The sequence below is a fragment of the Sus scrofa genome, chromosome 5 (assembly GCF_000003025.6).
Source record: "Sus scrofa isolate TJ Tabasco breed Duroc chromosome 5, Sscrofa11.1, whole genome shotgun sequence".
Taxonomy (NCBI): domain Eukaryota; kingdom Metazoa; phylum Chordata; class Mammalia; order Artiodactyla; family Suidae; genus Sus; species Sus scrofa.
Genome location: NC_010447.5, coordinates 79,506,309 through 79,526,536, shown reverse-complemented (window position 1 = coordinate 79,526,536; position 20,228 = coordinate 79,506,309). Strand labels below are relative to the sequence as shown.

Below are 20,228 nucleotides of genomic sequence, written 5' to 3'. Positions count from 1 at the left end.
GAGGCTATGCTTTATAAAGCTCTGATTTTCTTTCTCATAGAGATGAAAGATAACTGAGACCACCATACAATGGAAACACCACCATCTAGTGGCAACATCTGTGAAATGCAGGCACTGCTGTCATTTAAAATCTTGAAATTGCCTTTGTCAGTTAAGTTTCCTTTTACACTTGTGCCATTTTAAGTTTCCTTTCCTGTGTTTTTCTCTATTTTCACTTTCGGTCTCTTACATATATGTTGCTTAAATTGTACTCTCTAATATTAGCTAGCAAATGAATTTAGGCTAGTCCATTAACCTATTAATCTCAGTTTTTTCAACAAAATATAGATAATATACCTATTTCATATAGTTAATATGAGAAATACTTTTTCAAAAATATGAGAAATAATTAAAACAACATGTGAAAGAGCATTATTGGCATAAAACTTCACATCAAAGAAAGGTATTAAAAAGGAAATTTAATAATTTAAGAAACTATTTTATATAGAGAAATTGATGATGCTTAGAAAAGAAATAAAAATAGCAAGAGGGGTATCTTGCCTTGTCCAATACCAACTGCTCATGTTCCATAGAATATTTCTATTTGTTTGTGTAAGTTATAATGACGGAAACAATCTGAATTGATGTATTCAGCCCCTGCATGTAGTCCACTTTTCTTTTTTCCTCTTTTTTTTTTTTTTTTTTTTTTTTTTTTTTTTTTTTTGTCTATTTAGGGCCACACTGGCGGCATATGGAGGTTCCCAGGCTAGGGGTCAAATCAGACCTGCAGCTGCTGGCCTACACAACAGCCACAGCAATGCCAGATCCAAGCCACATATGTGACCTGCAACACAGCTCACAACAATGCCAGAGTGAGGTCAGGGATCGATCCTGTGTCCTCATGGATACTAGTCAGATTCATTTTCACTAAGTCACGACAGGAACTCCTAGTCCAGTTTTTAAACTCATCATTTTGGAGTTCCCATCGTGGTGCAGCAGAAACAAATCTAACTGGCACCAATGAGGATGCTGGTTTGATTCCTGGCCTCACTCAGTGGGTTGGGGATCTGGCGTTGCCATGAGCTATGGTGTAGGTCAAACATGGCTCAGATCCCATGTTGCTGTGGCTGTGGTGTAGGCTGGCAGCTGTAGCTCCGATTCAACTCCTATCCTGGGCATCTCCATATGCCACTGGTGAGACCCTAAAAAGCAAAAAATTAAAAAATTTAAAAAATAAACTCATCATTCTGGAAATATGCTAAACGTCTTACATTTGATTCTCTCAGCAATCCTATCACCTGGGTGTTAGTATTATTCCATTTAACATTCGAAGAAACTGAAACTTAGAGAAATTAAGTAATTTGCCAAAGGTCACATAGCTAACAATGTTACTTGGATTCAAATTTAGGTTAGTTTAACTCCAAAATTCATGTTCTCAACCAGATGATGCTAAACTGCTTTCCAAACTTACCTTTTATTTTTAAAAAAATGAATAAAAAGCACTTCTGGAATAGTAAATTAAGGACCTTTGAAAATCTGAAAGAACATTAGAAAAAAGAAAAGTGGACAATAGAAAATACTGTCAAAATTATTTTTCTCAGGACTCTGGAAATTAATCAGAGGCTTGCAAGAATCCATTTAATCAAGAAGAATGTTTATAAGAACAGTGAGCTTTGTGGCATGTTAATTTATCCCATTCCCATCTCTCTCGACAGCTCTGCAGTAACTTGAAAATCAACATCCTTGCAAGTATGGGAGCTGTGAAAAACAGCAGCAGTCTATTAGCTATGAGGGAGAAAATTGGTCTGAGCTCTCCAAAAGCCTCATCCCAAGACAGTTGTTATTATTTGGCCTGGTAGCTCCATGAAAAGCTCCATTCTCAGGGCTTATTTTAATTTGACCTGATTCAGAGCTTTCTATACATAAACATCCTATCTCTAGGCGTTCGTCAAAATAATCAGTGGCAACTGTTTAATATTGTAGCTGCCCAAGGCTGTAATACCAACTGGGGCTAACAAATAGGTGATCAAAGGACTTAAAATGAAAAATGGGCATGAGATATCCACAGGGATCTTTAAGAAGCTCTGACATATTCCTGGGAATCTAGAAGACCAATCTAGTATAAGACTTGTGCATGTGCTTTAAAAGCCCTAATTTCTTACCTGTGGCTGACCTGAAACTCTGTGCAAGTAAGAAATGTGTGAAGACTACGAAAGCATTGTAAACTGCTTGCTGGGGCTTTAAAGGTATACCCTAACATACAGCCCTCATTAAAAGCTGGGAGACTTACTGGTTCAAGGAATTTAAAGAAATCTATGTATAACCATTAGTTGACCACTCAGTTAACCAAGCAGGGACTTAAGTAGTGGAAAACAACAAAGAATACAAGCTTTGCAGAATTAGTCCAGGAAAATCACTAAACAAAGAAAAAGCAACAACAACCAGCAGCAACAATACCTAAGAAGGTAGGTGGGGTCTGATTTCCAGAATTGTCATATTCTATTATTTAAGAATGTCTATTTTTTGGAATTTCCTTGTGGCACAGTAGGTTAAAGATCAGGCATTGTCACTGCAGTGGCTCGGGGTCACTACTGTGGCATGGGTTTGATCTCCACCCTGGGAACTTCTGCATGCTGCAGGCATGGCCAAGAAAACATACCACGAAATGAAACAAAAAGCAAAAACAAAAAGGTCAAATTTTCAACAAAAGATCATAAGAAATGCAAGGAAACAAACAAACAAAAAAGGCCCATACACTGGGGGGGGGGAGACAGTTAATAGAAATCACTTAGAAGAAGATTAGACATTGGATTTATTACACAAAGATTTTAAATAAGCTTTTATAAATATATTAAAAGAGCTAAAGGAAAGTATGTCTAAAGAATTAAAGGAGGAGTTCCCTCATGGCAAAGTAGGTTAAGGATCCAGCATTGTCCTTAATGTGGCTTGGGTCAATGCTGTGGTGCCAGTCCGATCTCTGGGCCAGGAACTTTCACATGACCTGGGTGCAGCCAAAAAATAAAAAATAAAATGAAAATAACAGAATATTCTCCAAACAGAGAATATCAATAAAGGGATAAGAATTATTAAAAAAGAACCAAATAGAAATTCTAAATTTGAAAAGTGCAAAAGTCACCAGAGGGGCTCAACAGTAGATTTAAGCAGGCAGAAGAAAGAATCAGCACACCAGACATTAGGTCAGTAGAGATACATTCAGTCTGAGAAATAGGAAGGAAAAAGAATTTTCAAAATGAACAGAGCCTCAGAAGCTTGCAGGACACCATCAAATGTACCAATACATGCAGAATAAGAGTCTCAGAATGTGAAGAGAGGAAGAAGGGGGCAGAAAGAATATTTGAAGAAATAATGGTTGAAAATGTCCAAAACTTGATGAAAAACATTAATCTGCACATCCAAGAAGATAAATAAACTCCAAGTAGAAAAATCTTAAAGAGATCCACCCCTAGACACATCATAATAAAATGGTCAAAAGAGAAAGAGAGATTTGAAAGCAGCAAGAGAGAAGCAACTCATCACATAAAAAGGATCCTCAATAAAATTAATAGATGATTCATCCTGAGAAACCATGGAAGTCAGAAAGCAATAGGATGACATATTCAAAGTGCTGAAAGACTGTCAACCCCAAATTCTATATATGGCAAAAACATCCTCTAAGAACAAAGGAGAAATTATGTCATTTCCAAATGAACGAAAACTGAGATAATTCTTTGCTAGCACATTGCTTTTCAAAAAATACTAATACTAAAAGATGTCCTCCAGGTGGAAACAAAAGGACACTAGATAGTAACTTAAATCTACATGAAGAAATAAAGAACACTGAGAAAGGTAAATATAAGTCAGTATAAATGCATTTTGTTTTGGGGTTGTTTTTTTTTTTTTTTCAGGGCTCTTTGCAAAGGTACTGAATGTGTAGTTGCAAGAAGCTAGCAGTTGCGGCAGTTTTGTCTAAAGCTTCACTACGTTTCCCTTGGCCAAAAATGCACTAAGTCATCTCAGAGTTCGAAGCATTCAGCAAACAATGGCAAGGCGGAGCCACCAGAAGCAGGCACCTGATTTCCATGACAAATATAGTAATGCTATATTAGCTAGTGGAGCCACTTTCTGTGTTGCTGTGTTGCAACACAAATTACAATCGAATGGAACCTGTCCCCTGTTGGCAGAGTCACCCCAAAGGACTGGAGAGAAGAGCAATCATCCCAACTGGTTTAATACTGAATTGTTTCAAAACCACCTCATAATTAATGCCAAGTAAAAGCTCTCTGTACCCATTAAAATATGGCATGACTGAAGAAATAAAGTATATTTGAAATCTTCAAAAAATGCATTTGTTTTTAAGTTCTTTCCTTCTCTTATCTGATTTAAAAGACAACTGCACAGAGCAATAACTATAAAACTATGCCGGTGGACTTATAATGTATAGAGATGTATCTGCATGACAATAATAGCACAAATAAGAGGGTTGGAAGCAGAGCTACACAGTAGCAAAGTTCTACACTTGTTGGTATTAATCTGAGCTAGAAGGTTTTAAGAAAAATGTCTATGGGAATCCTCAAGGCAATCACTAGGAAAATAACTAAAAATATACAGCAAAAGAAATGAGAAGAGGTTAAACTAGCATACTAGACAAAATCACTTAACAAAAAAGAAAGCAGTAAAGGAGGAATCAAGGAGCAAAAAAAAAAAAAGAAAAAAAGAAAGAAACCCATAAAATAGACATATAGAAGCACGTGTCAAAGGAACAGAGATAAATTAGACTTAATCAAATTTTAAAACTTCTGTGTGTTAAAGGACACTATGAAAAAAAAATGAAAAGACAACCTGTAGAATGGGAGAAAATATTTAGAAATAATATATCTGACTAGGGTCCAGTATCTAAAATATAGAAAGGCCTTGTAAACTTAAAAACAGGCCAAGGATTTGAATATATATTTCTCCAAAGAAGATATACAAATGGCCAATAAGCGCATGAAAAGAGGTTTATCAGGAGTTCCCGTCGTGGCGCAGTGGTTAACGAATCCGACTAGGAACCATGAGGTCGCGGGTTCGGTCCCTGCCCTTGCTCAGTGGGTTAACGATCTGGCATTGCCGTGAGCTGTGGTGTAGGTTGCAGACGCGGCTCGGATCCCGCATTGCTGTGGCTCTGGCATAGGCTGGCAGCTACAGCTCCAATTAGACCCCTAGCCTGGGAACCTCCATATGCCGTGGGAGCGGCCCAAGAAATAGCAAAAAGACAAAAAAAAAAAAAAAAAAAAAAAGAAAAGAGGTTTATCATTAGTCATTAAGGAAATGTACATTAAAATCACAACGAGATACGATTTTATACCCACAACAGCTGAAACAGAAAAGACAGACCACAGCATATGTTGGTGAGGACATGAAAATTAGAAGCCTCCTACGTTGCTAGTGGCATTGTAAAATGGGGTAGTCACTTTGGAAAACAGCTGGGTAGTTCCTCAAAAAGTTAAACACAGAGTTACTACATGACTCACCAAGGCCACTTCCAGATATTTACCCAAGAGGGTTGAGAACATATGGTCACCCAGAAACTCATACATGAAGTTTCAGAGCAGCATTATTTATAATAGCTCCAACGTGGAAACAACCCAAATGAACATCGACTGAGGAGTGGAGAAACAAAATGTGGTTTATCCACACAGTGTAGTATTTAGCCAGAAAAAGAAATAGAGCGGTAGTATTCTCTACAACGTGGATGACCCTTGAACACATCATGCTGAGAGAAAGAAGCCAGATGCTAAAGGTCACTCGTTCTAGAATTCCATTTGTATGAAATATCTAGACGAGGCAAATGCATAGAGACAGAATGTAAATGAGTGGTTTCCAGGGGGCAGGAGCTGGGAGAGGAGAGCACGAATGATTGCCAGTGAATACTGGGTTTCTTTGGGGGGCGTGATAAAAATGTTCCAAAATCAGACCGTGGTGATGGTTGCACAACTCAGTGAATACACGAAAAACCAATGAAGTGTACATTTTAAAAGGGTGAAATGTATGGTACCTGAATTCAAATCTCAATAAAACTGTCATTTTAGGAGTTCCCTTCGTGGCGCAGCAGAAACAAATCTGACTAGGAACCACGACGAGGTGGTAGGTTTGATCCCTGGCCTCGCTCGATGAGTTAAGGACCCCGGTGTTGCTATGGGCTGTGATGTAGGCGGCAGAGCAGCTCGCATCTGGCGTCACTGTGGCTACCGTGTAGGCCAGCAGCTGCAGCTCCGATTCGACCCCTAGCCTGAGAACCTCCACATGCTGCAGGTGTGGCTCTAAAAAGCAAAACAAACAAACCAAAAAACACTGTCATTTTTAAGAGGTTGCAAGTGTAAAAAGCAATGGAGGCAAGCCCCCTCATTCCTGCGCAGGCTTACGTAATCCACCACAAGCTCCTCTTCCTGATCGTCCCCTCTCAGTTTCCGCACAACTTTCTGGATGAAGTCTTCAAACTTGGTGGCCATGTAAACATCTTCATTCTGCAGCTGAAGCCCTCCACATTTCTGCCTGATCTCTTCAACCAGCCTGAAGGGAAGAACAAGCTCATGTGACTGACATTCTATTACAGAGTTTAGGAAGGCTGTATCATTACATTTAAGTTGCTTTGAGGTCAGATGTATGTCACATGCCCATTTATGTCTCTTTGATATTAATCAGAGAAGTTGATAAGATTGGGAGATAAAAATTGTAAAGCTGTATTGAAGGACAGGGGCAATTTGAAAATAAAAAACTTTACACATGACGAGAAATATAAGAAATCAAGGCAAAGACATTTTAATTAACTTGCAAGCAAGATGATAAATGGCACATAAAGTCAGTTTCTTTCCTTCTAAATGTACTCAAGGATTAAGAAATCAGTCTCTTGTGACAGAAGATGATGGAAGATAAGAAAAAGAATGTATACAGGTATGACCAGGTCACTTTAATTACAGCAGAAATTGACACGACATTGTAAATCAGCTATACTGTAATAAAAATTTTTTAAAGAAATAAAGGATATTTCTGAACTGGGAAGATGATGAGAAACAAAAGTCATATCACAGAATATGTTCTCCAGTTCCTATGTGAGAATAAAATAAACATTTGTTTGTATTCCGTGGATAAGACAGGTACAAACTAAAACAATGGAGTGTGTTCATATAATTTGTAAACTCCTTTCCAATCTTTTGATTTTTCACTGTTAATGTTTTAAATGACAGCTGTAGTTCGACATTTCTTGAACAACAATAGTGTACTAGATGCAGTGGAGAAAGCCTATCATAGTTTTTCAGCCATTTATTCTCTAAAAGAGATAAGGCGCCTTGTTAGTTCGAAATGCTATCAGATGATGGTGATAAGTCAGACACTCAAACAGGAAATGGATAATTCCTGCAGGAGTATCTTGCTTGCAAAAAAAAAAAAACAAAAAACTAAGAAAGAAAGACTAAAAGTACAATGTTGCAATCTTCAGTTGAACAAATTAGAAGTTTCTGAGAAATCAGTGCTGAGGAATCTGTAACTTGAGGGACCAAAACTCTTCACTTCTGATAATGACATCTGCTCTCGAGAGGATTGTTTTTGATTATTGGAATAAAAAAGATCCATGAATGAAGGGACTTTGGCTTGTTCATAACTGTACCCCCAGTGCAAAAAACAGCTCCTGATACGTCTTAAACGTGCAATAAATTGTGTTACATACATGAGTGAATAAATGAGTAAAACAGAGTTTTCATCAAGAAGGGTAATGAATTCATCCTGCTTTGAGAATCCTGTCAACATGAAAGACTGTCAAGAGGCCTTCGCCTTGTTTATTTAGTGAATGGCCATGGTTCAGTCCGGGAAGAAAAGGCACTTTTGCAAGATGCTCCATTTTTAGGATTGTGGTCTGCTCTTCCTGCCACAGAGGAGGCTTTCTATTCCTCTAGGCCTTTCAACTTGTTCTAAACCTCTGTAGAGAAATTCTGACTCTAGGGTGACGATCCTGACTCTTGCAAGTAGCCTGATAATCCTCCTTCTGGACATGTCATATGGGTAACTTGGGGGGATGGGGGAAAAAAAAGATTTCGGGTAAGTGCGATCAATGTCAGGCATTCTTTTGGATGAGACTGAGCAAATTCCCAACTAACATTCTCAACCAGAGCTTCCCAATTCCAATATCAAATTAGAGGAGAATCACCTAAGAAATATGAAGACAGATTTTTAAAAGAAGCAATTAGAAAGGTTGTTTTCTAGGGACATAGGAAGTATGAAAACAGCTCCTGGTTAGCAACAAAGAAGGGAATAAATACATGTATTTGACCATGGGAACAAAAAAGACCAAAACAGATGAAGAAAAGAGAAACAGGGTGGGATGGGTGGGAAAGAGTCTCAGATGACAGGACAAAGAGTGTGGACTTGCTTTTCAAAGTTGAGGTCAAAAAAATCCCTGGTGGAGGGGATGCAAGCAAACTGAGCGGTGGTTTTTACCTGGCAACATCCATCGAGCTTGCTCCAGATTTAAAGAAGTCTGTTGAATCTTCAATAACAGGGATGTTGCTTAAAATTCCAGCCCAGATGACCTATGCAAGGGAAACTTTCATGAGGGACGTGCCACATAGGTCACTGTGGCAGAGACCAACCAGCTCTTCATCAAGCCCACTTCTTTACACTGCTCGATGACATTTCTCAGCAGTTACTTAAGTTAGCTGCAGCCATGTGACTGACTTCTGGCCAGTGGATCTAAGTGACCTCCCAGTCTTGGCCCATGAAAAACCTCCCCCCCACAGTTCTCCGTGTGCTTGTGCCCTTCTTGGCCATCAGGGATGGGGATGACCCCCAGCGGGACCTTGAAGATAGCGAGCCTGGGGCCCTGCATGATTCCTCCCCAACCCTCGCATTCCAGCTTCACCCCTGACCCCCACACCACCCTGGAGTGGCTGGTTATTTATTATTCATAAATAATGTGAAGGAAAAACACATTTGTGTATACATTTTGGCACTGATTTCTTTTCGCGGCGAAGACAAAAAAACTAAGAGGAAATAAAGTTTCATCCCAAGTAACTGCGAGGATTAATTGCACCAGTTACAGAAAAGGCAATGTTTTCCAAGAGACAGGAAACACGAAGAACTTCATACCTTGATGGTCTCCGCCACCTTCACCTCTTCGGCTGTAAGTTCCACCACTGACGTCTCACCCGCTGCAAAGTACTGAGAGGCAGGGATCATTTTTCCATCTTCGAACTGCAGATTTCTTACCATCAGCTAGGAAATAACAACACGACAAAGAGAAGAGGGGAGGATTAGGACAATTCCAAAAATGAGGCTGGTGGGAGAAGGGGTCTCATATGGGTCTATGGACCAGATTACTGGCAAATTCAAAACATGAATTAGAAGCACTCGCCGCTCTGTGTAAAAGGACGGGAACAGTATTTCAATCATGACAGCAGAAAGGAAGAGGTCTAGGGGTAGATATACCTCAAAATAGGTAATAAGTCCCTAAAAAATTGACACTTGGATGTAGGCATTTAGTCTAAAACCCACTGTGACTACTATTACTATTACTATAATTACAACTGCCTCTGTAGAATGCACAGTGCTAAGTATTGTGTACATGAAGTTTTATTTGAGCTAATAAATCCTGATGGAGGCAGGTGCCATTATCGTCTCCATTTTTCTGATGAGGAGATGGAGGCTCAGCGAGGTTAAGTAATTTGCCCAGTGCCACACAGCCAGTAATGGAACTGTGGTCACAACTGGGGTTGCCCAGGACTAGCTGGACTCTGAGGCCTACAACCTTAATACCTCATCTACCCCGTGAGCCACCAGCAAGTATCTGTGGGTTGCAGGTTCCCTTTCACTTTTTTCCTTGGGCAAAGAGCCCAGTGAGGTCCTGGGTCCAAATTCCCAGGCACAGGTGGTGTGGGCGGGCATCTGCCCAGTGAGGATGGAGGGAGCACCTGAAGAGGGCGACAATGCGTGACCCTCCCAGATTCCAGACAGATGGGATTACTCTCTGTTTTACAGATGGGGCCACTGAGGCTCAGAGGATGTGGTGTCCTGCCGAAGACCATTAAGTGACGAAGCAGAGATTCACACCCGGTTTCCTGAATGAACTCCAAGCTCTGTCTACTGCATCACAGAACAGACTGTGCAAGCCACAGGGCCCATCCCGAGAAGCCTTGCTCTTATGGAGGCACGTAGAGCCACTGCATGTCCAGAGAGAAAGGGCACAGACAGTGTAAGCCTCCCACCCGACTGCAATGCCACACTACCCTGTGAAAGCCAGTTCCTCAACAGTTTGGGTTCTTAAAGGAAACCAAAAAAAAAAAAAAAAAAAAAAAAAAGGTATTTTATACGTGACCATATTGAACACTCACTGCTTTTCCATCATTACCAAAAAGAACAAGTCCATTTTTGGTAACAAGGCCGGGCTTCTTGGCACCTTTAATTTCCAGTGGTTCTCCAGGAGGGACGGAGCTATTCAGCAATGATGAGCCGTAGAAAGTGACCACCTAATAAAGAGATCAAAGCCAGAGGGTGACAGGAGGAAGTGAAGGCTGTGTCTAAGGGTGTGTGCAAGCAGCACTCCCTGCCAAGATGCTGGAGATGGAATTCTCATTTACGATCAAAGTGGGGACTCCCGACTCCCAATGTAAGAGACAAGCATCCACAGAAATGACAGGAAGCAAGAGACGTCTGTGGATGTGTGACAGAAGAGTTTAAAAACTGCCCCACATCCAGGCGACACAAATAGACATTTATCATTTACTCACAGTGACAGAGGTGAATGAGACAAAAGCTCTCTCAGACTTTGCAGGCTGAAGGTAGGGTTTGTGCGGGAAGTGGAGGTGTTGGTGAGGGGTCAGGGAGGGCAGAAGCAGAGTCCTAAAGAGACTATTCCACCGCAGTGGGGTGCATGATGGGGGGGTACAGGGTGCTTTGTGGGTCAGTTCATGGAAAAGGACTGGCTCCAGACTGCAGCCAAAAGAACTGGATATTAACTGATTTGTTATTATAGTTATTATTATAATTCTACGGCCATTATCTGTCATTTGTTGAGCATTATCACAGTTAATATTTATTGAATACCTATTCTATGTCAGGGACTAAGTAGTTAGATGAATTAACATATGTTCATTCATTCATCTTCACCACAACCCAACCTTCTGAATATTAGTCTCGTTCTATAATGAGGAAAGCAGGGCACCTACTGTTTAAGGAACCAGCCCAAGGTGACATAGCAAATAGTGCCAGAGCCAGAATTTGAATGGAAACATTCTGGCTTCGATACCACACTCGGTTATGACGCTGTCACTCTAGTCTAAGATATAAACCCCCCATTCCCCATGTGATCAAGGGAACATGTGCAAGGCTGTCTACAGTAGCATTGTTTGCTATTGAAATATAGCTATTGTACAATATTATATAAGTTACAGGTATACAATATCGTGATTCACACTCTCTAAAGGCTATGCTCCATTTATAGTTATAAAATATTGGCTATATTCCCTGTGTTACACAATATATCCTTGTAGCTTATTTTATACCTAATAGGTTGTACTTTCTTTTTCTTTTTTTAGGGCCACACCCACACATATGGAAGTTCCCAGGCTAAGGGTCACATGGGTGATGCAGCTGCCAGCTTGTTCCTCAGCCACAGCAACACCGGATCTCAGCTGCACCTGTGACCTACACTGCAGCTTGCGGTAACGCTGGATCCTTAACCCACTGAGCAAGGCCAGGGATCAAACCCACGTCCTCATGGATTCTAGTCGGGTTCTTAACCCACTAAGCCACAGGGGAACTCCTAGGTTGTACCTCTTAATCCCTTATACCTACATTGCTCGCCCCACAACTGCTAACCACCAGTTTGTTCTCTATATCTGTGAGCCTAATTCTTTTGTTATATTCACTAGTTTGTCATATTTTTTAGATTCATACAGTGATAAGTGATATCATACAGTATTTGTCTTTCTCTGCCTGACTTTCACGTAGCATGATACCTTTCACTCCCACACTCTTAACCACTGTACTAAACTTCCTCCCCTGTCCTTGATTGATTCCATTACATTGTTCCCATACTTTTACTGACACCTAATACACACTAAGAATGCTGTTTAAGTGCTGAGATGATCAAAGCAATAATATGAAGCCCTTGCCTTTGGTTCACAGGCTATGGGAAGGGGGTGGTTATCAGGAGAGAGATATATAAAGAGACGTTTACAAAGCATAATATGCTGTGTCAGAGGTAGGCAGCCTATTATGCATGTATTATGTATGCACTGGAACAGAGTGGAGAGGGGCGCCCAATCCCACCAGGCTAGGCGTGTGAGGTCAGGAGACTTCCAGAAGAGGTGAAAGCTGAGACCCTGAGTCGAGTGGAGATTCCCCAGGGGTCAGGCCTTTTCCGCCCCTGCCCCTGCCCATTGCCCTTGCTTCATCTCTCCCCTTGCCTCTCACACTCGCTCCTCACACCTGGGGCTCTGGCTTCATGGAACACTACTGCAAGTCCCTGTTTGGGTCTTTAACTTTTCATCTCATTCCTTACCTGTTGACCTCTTTTCATAGCGCAAGCAAAAAAGATTTTCTAAGACATTTGAGTCTGGGCCTCAGCTATAGCATCTGTCATATTCATTGTGAATGTTCATTCACTTCTCTAATTTCTCCAGAAAACTGCAGTTTCCCTGAAAGCAGAGGCTGTGCCTAGAGTCTGCTTCACAGCAAATGCTCTATACCTGCTGAGTAAAGCGAGCGGCTCACTTGTGCCTAGAACTTCTCTAACTTCTCCAAAAAACTGCAGTTTCCCTGAAAGCAGAGGCTGTGCCTAGAGTCTGCTTCACAGCAAATGCTCTATACCTGCTGAGTAAAGCGAGCAGCTCACTTGTGCCTAGAACATGTTTGGTTCAAAGGAAGAACCAGAAGAAACCTAGACTTATGTGTAATACCTCTTACAAAGGTCATATGCAAGAAAAAAAAAAAATAGGTCCCTGGAACATACCTGTCCATTTATCTCTGTCCAAGCTCCAGGGACTTTATCATGACCTCGGATCCAGTTATGTAAGTCTTCAGCAGATTGATCCCAAGAAATCTAGGGATGCACAAAGCACAGGTTGAACTTCCTAATGCTCCAAGTCTCAAAGGCAACAGAAGCATCTGTGTCCATCAGTGGCAGACGCAAAAAGGAATAACGTGAGCTGGCTCGGAGCTCTACCTTTTGGTGAGGAAATGGTACACTGGGAAGTGCTTAAAGGTACCGGACAAAGAACTCCGAGATGTGTCACTGAATTGATATAAATACCTCAGCATTTTCCTTTTTCTGGATACCTTCATATGTTGCCCCTTCTTCCGACTGGGGAATACGAGGAGCTTTTCCATCAGCTACGAGCTGGACTGCTTCCACCTAAAGTCAAAAATGTTACCTCTTAGAGCCCAGTGGTCAACTGTTTGATTGAAGTTTCTGTTTGACAGATTACATGTAAATCTGTCCAGAAAATCAGACTTTGATTACAAATAACTACCACTTCTTCAGATCCATAATTGTGCCAGGCAGTGTGGCAGCTACTTTATGTAAAAGATCCCTCGCAACACCCCACTGGTCCTACCAGGTGGACATTATTAGTCCTGTCTTACAGATAAGGAAAAGGAGAGCTGAAAAAAGCTTCAAGCACATGCTTTGAGATTTTTACCCAGAGCATATCAGAACAAATAAACCAATGACAAATTTCACCCTGTCCCAGAGACTGATTTCAAATACTTTCAAAGGAAGTCCAAATTACATGGCAACTTTTCTTAAGATTCCGTACACTTCTTCACCACGCGTCCTTACAAACAGGATTGGTGATTCGGGTACTCGGTAAAAATAAATGAAGTCATTTGACTGCTACTTTATCCATCTGATAACTGCTTGCAGAAGAACAGATCAGCTTCACAGACTAAGAAATTCTAAAGTTCAGACTTCTACCCTAAATATACCATCCTACTGGCAAATATAAAATCTATTTTTGTTTTTCAGTTTTTTATGTTAGTAAAAATTTGCAGGAGCAAATTCTCAGCAAAAGAAAAACATTTCCAAAACTTGAAAGGTTTACTAAATTCTCCTTGATGGCATAAATATACTGACCATGGCCTTGATTCCTTCCGGAAAAAGAAATCGATTATAAAGTGCATCCACTGTATCATTGGGTTGGACATCACATGACCTCTGAAGAAGGATGGGTCCTGTGTCTAAACCATCATCAGCCCAGAAAACAGAAAACCCAGCTTTCTTGTCTCCCATGATTAGAGTCCTGTGAAAAGAAGAGTTTCAAGTTAAAATGTTGGGTAACTGTACCATAAGGTGATGAAATAGTGACATTAAAATACAAGGTAGTTTCAATGGAAAGTATACAGTGAATGAAGCTACTGTGAGAAATTACAGCAGAACTGGGAGATGTCAGCATACATAAAAAGCAGAACTTAATGGTACTGCTATTTTATACATCCTCATGTCTGCAGTCTTCCTTGTTAACACAATCTAATGACCTGCATATGCAAAAAGGCATTAGAGTCCATCATTACCACCACTCACTGACTCCCAGGTGTCAGCTTTCTACTGCATCAATTTTGCCCGCCCGGGTCCAATTCCTACATTGTACTTGACTATTAGTTAGAATAAAGTAATGGAAGATAAAACAGAGGATGATCAGTGCAATGTTAAAAGGAGAACTGATTGGAGTTCCCGTCGTGGCTCAGTGGTTAATGAATCCGACTAGGAACCATGAGGTTGCAGGTTCGATCCCCAGCCTTGCTCAGTGGGTTAAGGATCCGGCCTTGCCGTGAGCTGTGGTATAGGTTGCAGAGGAGGCTCGGATCCTGCGTTGCTGTGGCTCTGGTGTAGGCTGGTGGCTACAGCTCTGATTGGACCCCTAGCCTGGGAACCTCCATATGCCGCAGGAGCGGCCCAAGAAATGGCAAAAAGACAAAAGAAAAGAAAAAAAAAAAAAGGAGAACTGATTATTAATTTAGGTTGCATAATTCAGGTACGAGCATCACTTAGAGCTAGAATTAGTTGTAGACTGTCTATATATTGTAATAAAAAATAGTTTATTAATTCAACTATTTGTATTATGTGTTCTATAAAGTCTAGCCCTACAGACCTTATAATACACACAACAAACCAGATATGTGGAAATATATATACATAAAAGCATATTAGGAGTTCCCAGGTGGTGCAGTGGGTTAAGGATCCAGTGTTGTCACTGCTGTGCCTCTGGTCACTGCTGTGAGGCAGGTTCAATTCCTGGCCCGGGAACTTCCACATGCCTCGGGTATGGCCAAAAAAAAATAATTTAAAAAAAGTACAGGGGAGTTCCCTTCGTGGCGCAGTGGTTAACGAATCCGACTAAGAACCATGAGGTTGCGGATTCGATCCCTGCCCTTGCTCAGTGGGTTAACGATCCGGCGTTGCCGTGAGCTGTGGTGTAGGTTGCAGACGCGGCTCGGATCCTGCGTTGCTGTGGCTCTGGCGTAGGCCGGTGGCTACAGCTCCGATTCGACCCCTAGCCTGGGAACCTCCATATGCCGCGGAAGCGGCCCAAGAAATAGCAAAAAAAAAAAAAAAAGTACAGGAGTTCCCGTTGTGGTGCAGAGGAAACAAATCCGACTAGAAACCATGGGGTTGCAGGTTCAATCCCTGGCCTCGCTCAGTGGGTTAAGGATCCGGCATTGCCATGAGCTGTGGTGTAGGTCACAGACACAGCTCAGATCTGGTGTTGTTATGGCTATGGGGTAGGCCAGCAGCTACAGCTCCGATTAGACCCCTAGCCTGGGAACCTCCATATGCTGCGGGTGAAGCCTCCAAAAGACAAATAAATACATAAATAAAAATAAAAAAGCATAATCAGAGAGTAGGTGAATGAATGTAAACAGAGTATGGACTAGTAGGTCAGCCATGAGCTATTAATCAAGTAAGACCTAAGTCAATCAACCAACCAACCAACCCATCAACCACTCATCAGAAATACTGAGGAATTAACTGGCATTAACTGACATCAAAAGCCTTGAAAATATTCATATACTTTGATCCCATGATTCTGTATGTGGACGCAATGTGAGATGAGAAAAAAAATACACATTTAAGTACAAAGATATCCACTATAGTACTATTTACAAGAGCCAAAAAGAAATCAATTCATGTAATCAGTCTTTAAGTATGATGAAAATTTTTCACCACATTTAAACTAAGGGTAGATTTTTTTCTGTCTATCTGATAATGTGACACAGAGAGATGGCTTGGAGATGGCAGGTAAGGGAGAGAAGGTACAGGAGGTAAGAAAGGCCTACCTCTGCCCACAGCATACTGTCCCCATGGTACTGAGCACCTTCAGTTTACGGAGCAGTGTTCCTGATACTGGGACATGACGGCAGTAAAAAAATGTCAGACCATAAGAGTTCCCATTGTGCCGCAGCGGAAACGAATCCGACTAGGAACCACTTCGCTCAGGATCCCGTGTTGCTGTGAGCTGTGGGGTAGGCTGCAGACGCAGCTCGGATCTGGCCTTGCTGTGGCTGTGATGTAGGCCAGCAGCTGTGGCTCCGATTTGACCCCTAGCCTGGGAACCTTCATATGCCATGGGTGTGGCCCTAAAAAGCAAAAAAAAAAAAAAAAGTTAGAATAGTCCTTTCTTCCCTCAGAAGCTTAAAGTTGAATGGGGGAAGACAGACCATAGAAAGATAATTTCAGATAATTCAGCACTTCCTGAAATCTTATTATTTAAGATAATTCTATGCAAAAAAAAAAAAAAATGTTCTATGGCCAAATAAGTTTGGGAACCCTTTGAATTCAGATTCCCTCTTGGAGATGCTGCTGCTGCTCCTATTAAAGTACATATTAAAATCTCCAAGTCCTGGAGTTCCCATTGTGGCTCAGACCCAACACTGTCTCCGTGAGGATGTAGGTTCAATCCCAGGCCTCACTCAGTGGGTGAAGGATCCAATGTTGCTACAAGCTGTGGCTTGGATCTTGTGTGGCTGTGGCACAGGCCTCAGCTGCAGCTCTGATGCAACCGCTAGCCCAAGATCTTCCAAAGGCTGCAGGTGCATCCATAAAAAGAAAAAAAAAAAATCTCCAAATGCTGAGATAAAGAAATCCAGCAAAAAACAAACTTGTCTGACCACAGGACCTTTGCTTGCTCAATACCTAGTTACATTCGGTGGAGCCAATTCACCATAGATTACTCTTGGGAAATGCTGTTCTGGCTTACGCAGTACCTCTAGATCTAAGGGGAGTTTGTGCCACAGTAGCCATCAATCAGGACCTCAGAACTGTTCAAGCATATCTGGTTCCTTGATCATCTCCGTGAAAAAGAAAGACTACAGGCAAGAGAAATGGGCCCATCTTGGTTATTTAAAAAAAAAAATCTCACCAGTTGATAGCAGAGGCTCCTCTGTGCCTGGGAAGGATGGACGGGTGGTAAATGATGGAACCATGCTTTGGGCTCTCAATTATATCCATGGGGATGAACTGTGTGCAGAAGGGAAGCACGTTTAGCTCAGCACCCACGGACCTGTAGGCCTCTGCCACCTCCTTTATGGTCTTGCCCTTGGCTCTCCATCGAGGGAACTTGAACACAGGGGTCCCATTTTTCTCTGCAGCCAAAGCTGAGCATGAAAGAGAAGATTATTTTCATCAAAAAAAAAGTTTTAGCCATAATTTTATATTACTATGGATTCATACATGGTAATTTCATAAAAACATTCACAAATAAAACATGATGAACAATTTAGATTCAGACCAGGATTTGCCCTGTTGTAATTTTATCAAGATCCATCCATTTTTCTAATGGGATTTTTATCTGCATATTGAAGGCATAATATGAATTCAAAACTTTGTGGCCAGATACCATTTTGAGATTTTAGCTGAAGTTGCTTCTTTCACAGGTCAAAAATTATGGAGTTCCCATTGTGGCTCAGCAGTAACGAACCTGACTATTATCCATGAGGATGCGAGTTCGATCCCTGGCTCTGCTCAGTGGGTCAAGGATCTGGCATTACCATGAGCTGTGGTATAGGTCGCAGACAGGGCTCGGATCTGGTGTTGCCATGGCTGGGGTGCAGGCCGACAGCTACAGCTCCAATTCGACCCCTAGCCTGGGAACCTACATATGTGTGGGTACAGCCCTAAAAAGAAAAAGAAAATTGTACCTTAATTACTGATTTGGCCATTTAAAGAACGCTTGTTTGTTTCTTTTTTAAGATTTGGAGTCACAGGCCAAAACATTAGCACCAAAATTAGGCATACTCAGCCTCTGGCACAGTTAGAAAACCTCGAGTCCCTTCCCAGGCCCCAATTCCATTTGGGGGAAGTTCCTTTTATCACAGGGCCAACTCTAGATCCCACCAAACAGGCAGACCCCAAGAGATAAATGGAGAAAGTAGCTGAGCTGAACCTTTCCAGGTCCTTCTCTTAAATTTGCCACTCAGATATGTTAGTGAGAAGAGAGGCCAAGAACTGAAAATAAATGCTCCCCACGAGGGCTGTGCCATATTGAAGCAGATCTGAAGCTCTTTACTCAGGAAAAAGTTGTCCTTCTGAAAGTAAGGACTCCATGCTGGCCCTGTGTGAAACAGAACAGCCCACCAAAGTACAGACAGCACAAGCCTATTATTTTTTCCGCAATAAAATATCACTTTTACTAACAATATACCTTATATATATTAAGGATACATATATTTGTTCTCCATCAGTAACAGAGAAACTACATTTTAAGCCATATTCAGAAGCCTTAACTAAAGTTTTCCACCTGCATGTTTTGGTTCCTTTTTTCCCCATCGAAGCATCAACATTCAGTGAGGGGGTGACGCCTCTGCCACAAAAGCCTAAAGTCCAAAGCCTAGCAAGTCCTAAAAATGCCCTGGCCTTCAAGATGATGCTTTAGTCAATTCCTTTAGGAGATCAATACAATAACGTTCACAAAACGTAAGTGTCCCTCACATGTTCAAAAAACTGTAGCAACTCAAATATCAGATATGGGGAAATGGGTAAATGGTGGGGGAAAAAAAAAAAGCGTGGTGAAATTGGGAGAACATTGTGAAAGGTTAGACTGGGACAGAAAAATGGGGTGGAAGAGAACTTGAAGTCTTCATTTGAAAAATCTATTCCACTGAGGCAGACCTGAGGTGTTGCTCTCCCATTTTCTTTCTTTTTTCTTTTTCTTTTCTTTTCTTTTTTTTTTCTTTTGTCGTTTTTAGGGCCGTACCCTTGGCATATGGAGGTTCCCAGGCTATGGATTGAATCGGAGCTATAGCCACCGGCCTACACCAGAGTCACAGCCATGCCGGATCTGAGCCACATCTGCAATCTACACCATAGCTCATGGAAATGCCAGATCCTGAACCCACTGAGCAAGGCCAAGGATGATTTGGTTCCACTGAGCCACGACAGGAACTCCACTCTCCCATACTGAGTTTTGGCTGCCCCAAGACTACTCTGGGCCGCTCTCGCTGACTATTCTGACAACAAAACAGCTGCTGTCATCATTGATCCTTGTTGTGAATCAGGTGCAGTGTTGAGCACTTCACATACATTATTTCATTTAACCATGTGAGATGGGCACTGTTGAACTAAGCTGAACGAGTTTAAGTAACTTGCCCAAGGACACATGGCTATCAAATGGCAGAGTTTGAACTGGTGTCATGATTCTAGTTAACTGTATGCTGGGATCAGGCACTAGGGAAAAGTTCATTTCCTGGGACAAACTCTGAAAGGAGGCTAAGAATCATATGCTTGCAATCCTTCTGAAGTTCGTGTACATGGTAGAGATTGCTACTTGCCCCCTTTCTCCTTTTAGCAAGGATTCCTCTACTTTAACTGAACACATGGCCACCCTGAACAAAATCTATATTTCTCAGCCTGTTCTGCAAATAGATTTGGCCTACGACGAAGTTCTAGCCAACAGGACACAAGTGGAGGTAATATGTGCAACTTCTGGATTATGGCCTTCATCAAGGCTTGATCTGCTTCCCCCCTTGCCCTTTCTGTTTGGTGGAAGGCAGAGCTGGGGCTGAAGCATCTACCTTGGACCATGACATGGAAGCCCAGTGCTGCTAATGGCAGAACAAACAGGATGAGCCTGCACTGTGATAAATTTAGAGCTGCTACAACAGCAGTAATAGCCAACACAAACTTGAGAAATGGACTTCTATATTATTTAAGCTAATATTATTTGAGGTTCCCCTGATTCAACAGGCAGTCTGATATCCCAAATATAAGTCCTCCCAAACATCTCCCA

General features: G+C 41.6%; 1 protein-coding gene and 1 pseudogene across 1 annotated transcript in view; one reads left to right on the top strand and one right to left on the bottom strand.

Annotated features, from left to right (window-relative positions):
* Window positions 1-20,228, bottom strand: part of ALDH1L2 (aldehyde dehydrogenase 1 family member L2) — a 66,031-nt gene that overhangs the window by 32,166 nt on the left and 13,637 nt on the right. Inside the window, 8 exon segments of the mRNA XM_001926587.6 lie at window positions 6,381-6,528; window positions 8,449-8,540; window positions 9,097-9,222; window positions 10,338-10,472; window positions 12,959-13,048; window positions 13,259-13,360; window positions 14,081-14,246; window positions 17,364-17,598. Of these exon segments, the coding sequence (XP_001926622.4) occupies window positions 6,381-6,528; window positions 8,449-8,540; window positions 9,097-9,222; window positions 10,338-10,472; window positions 12,959-13,048; window positions 13,259-13,360; window positions 14,081-14,246; window positions 17,364-17,598 (1,094 nt within the window).
* On the top strand, window positions 70-4,478 carry LOC102158073 (annotated as a pseudogene).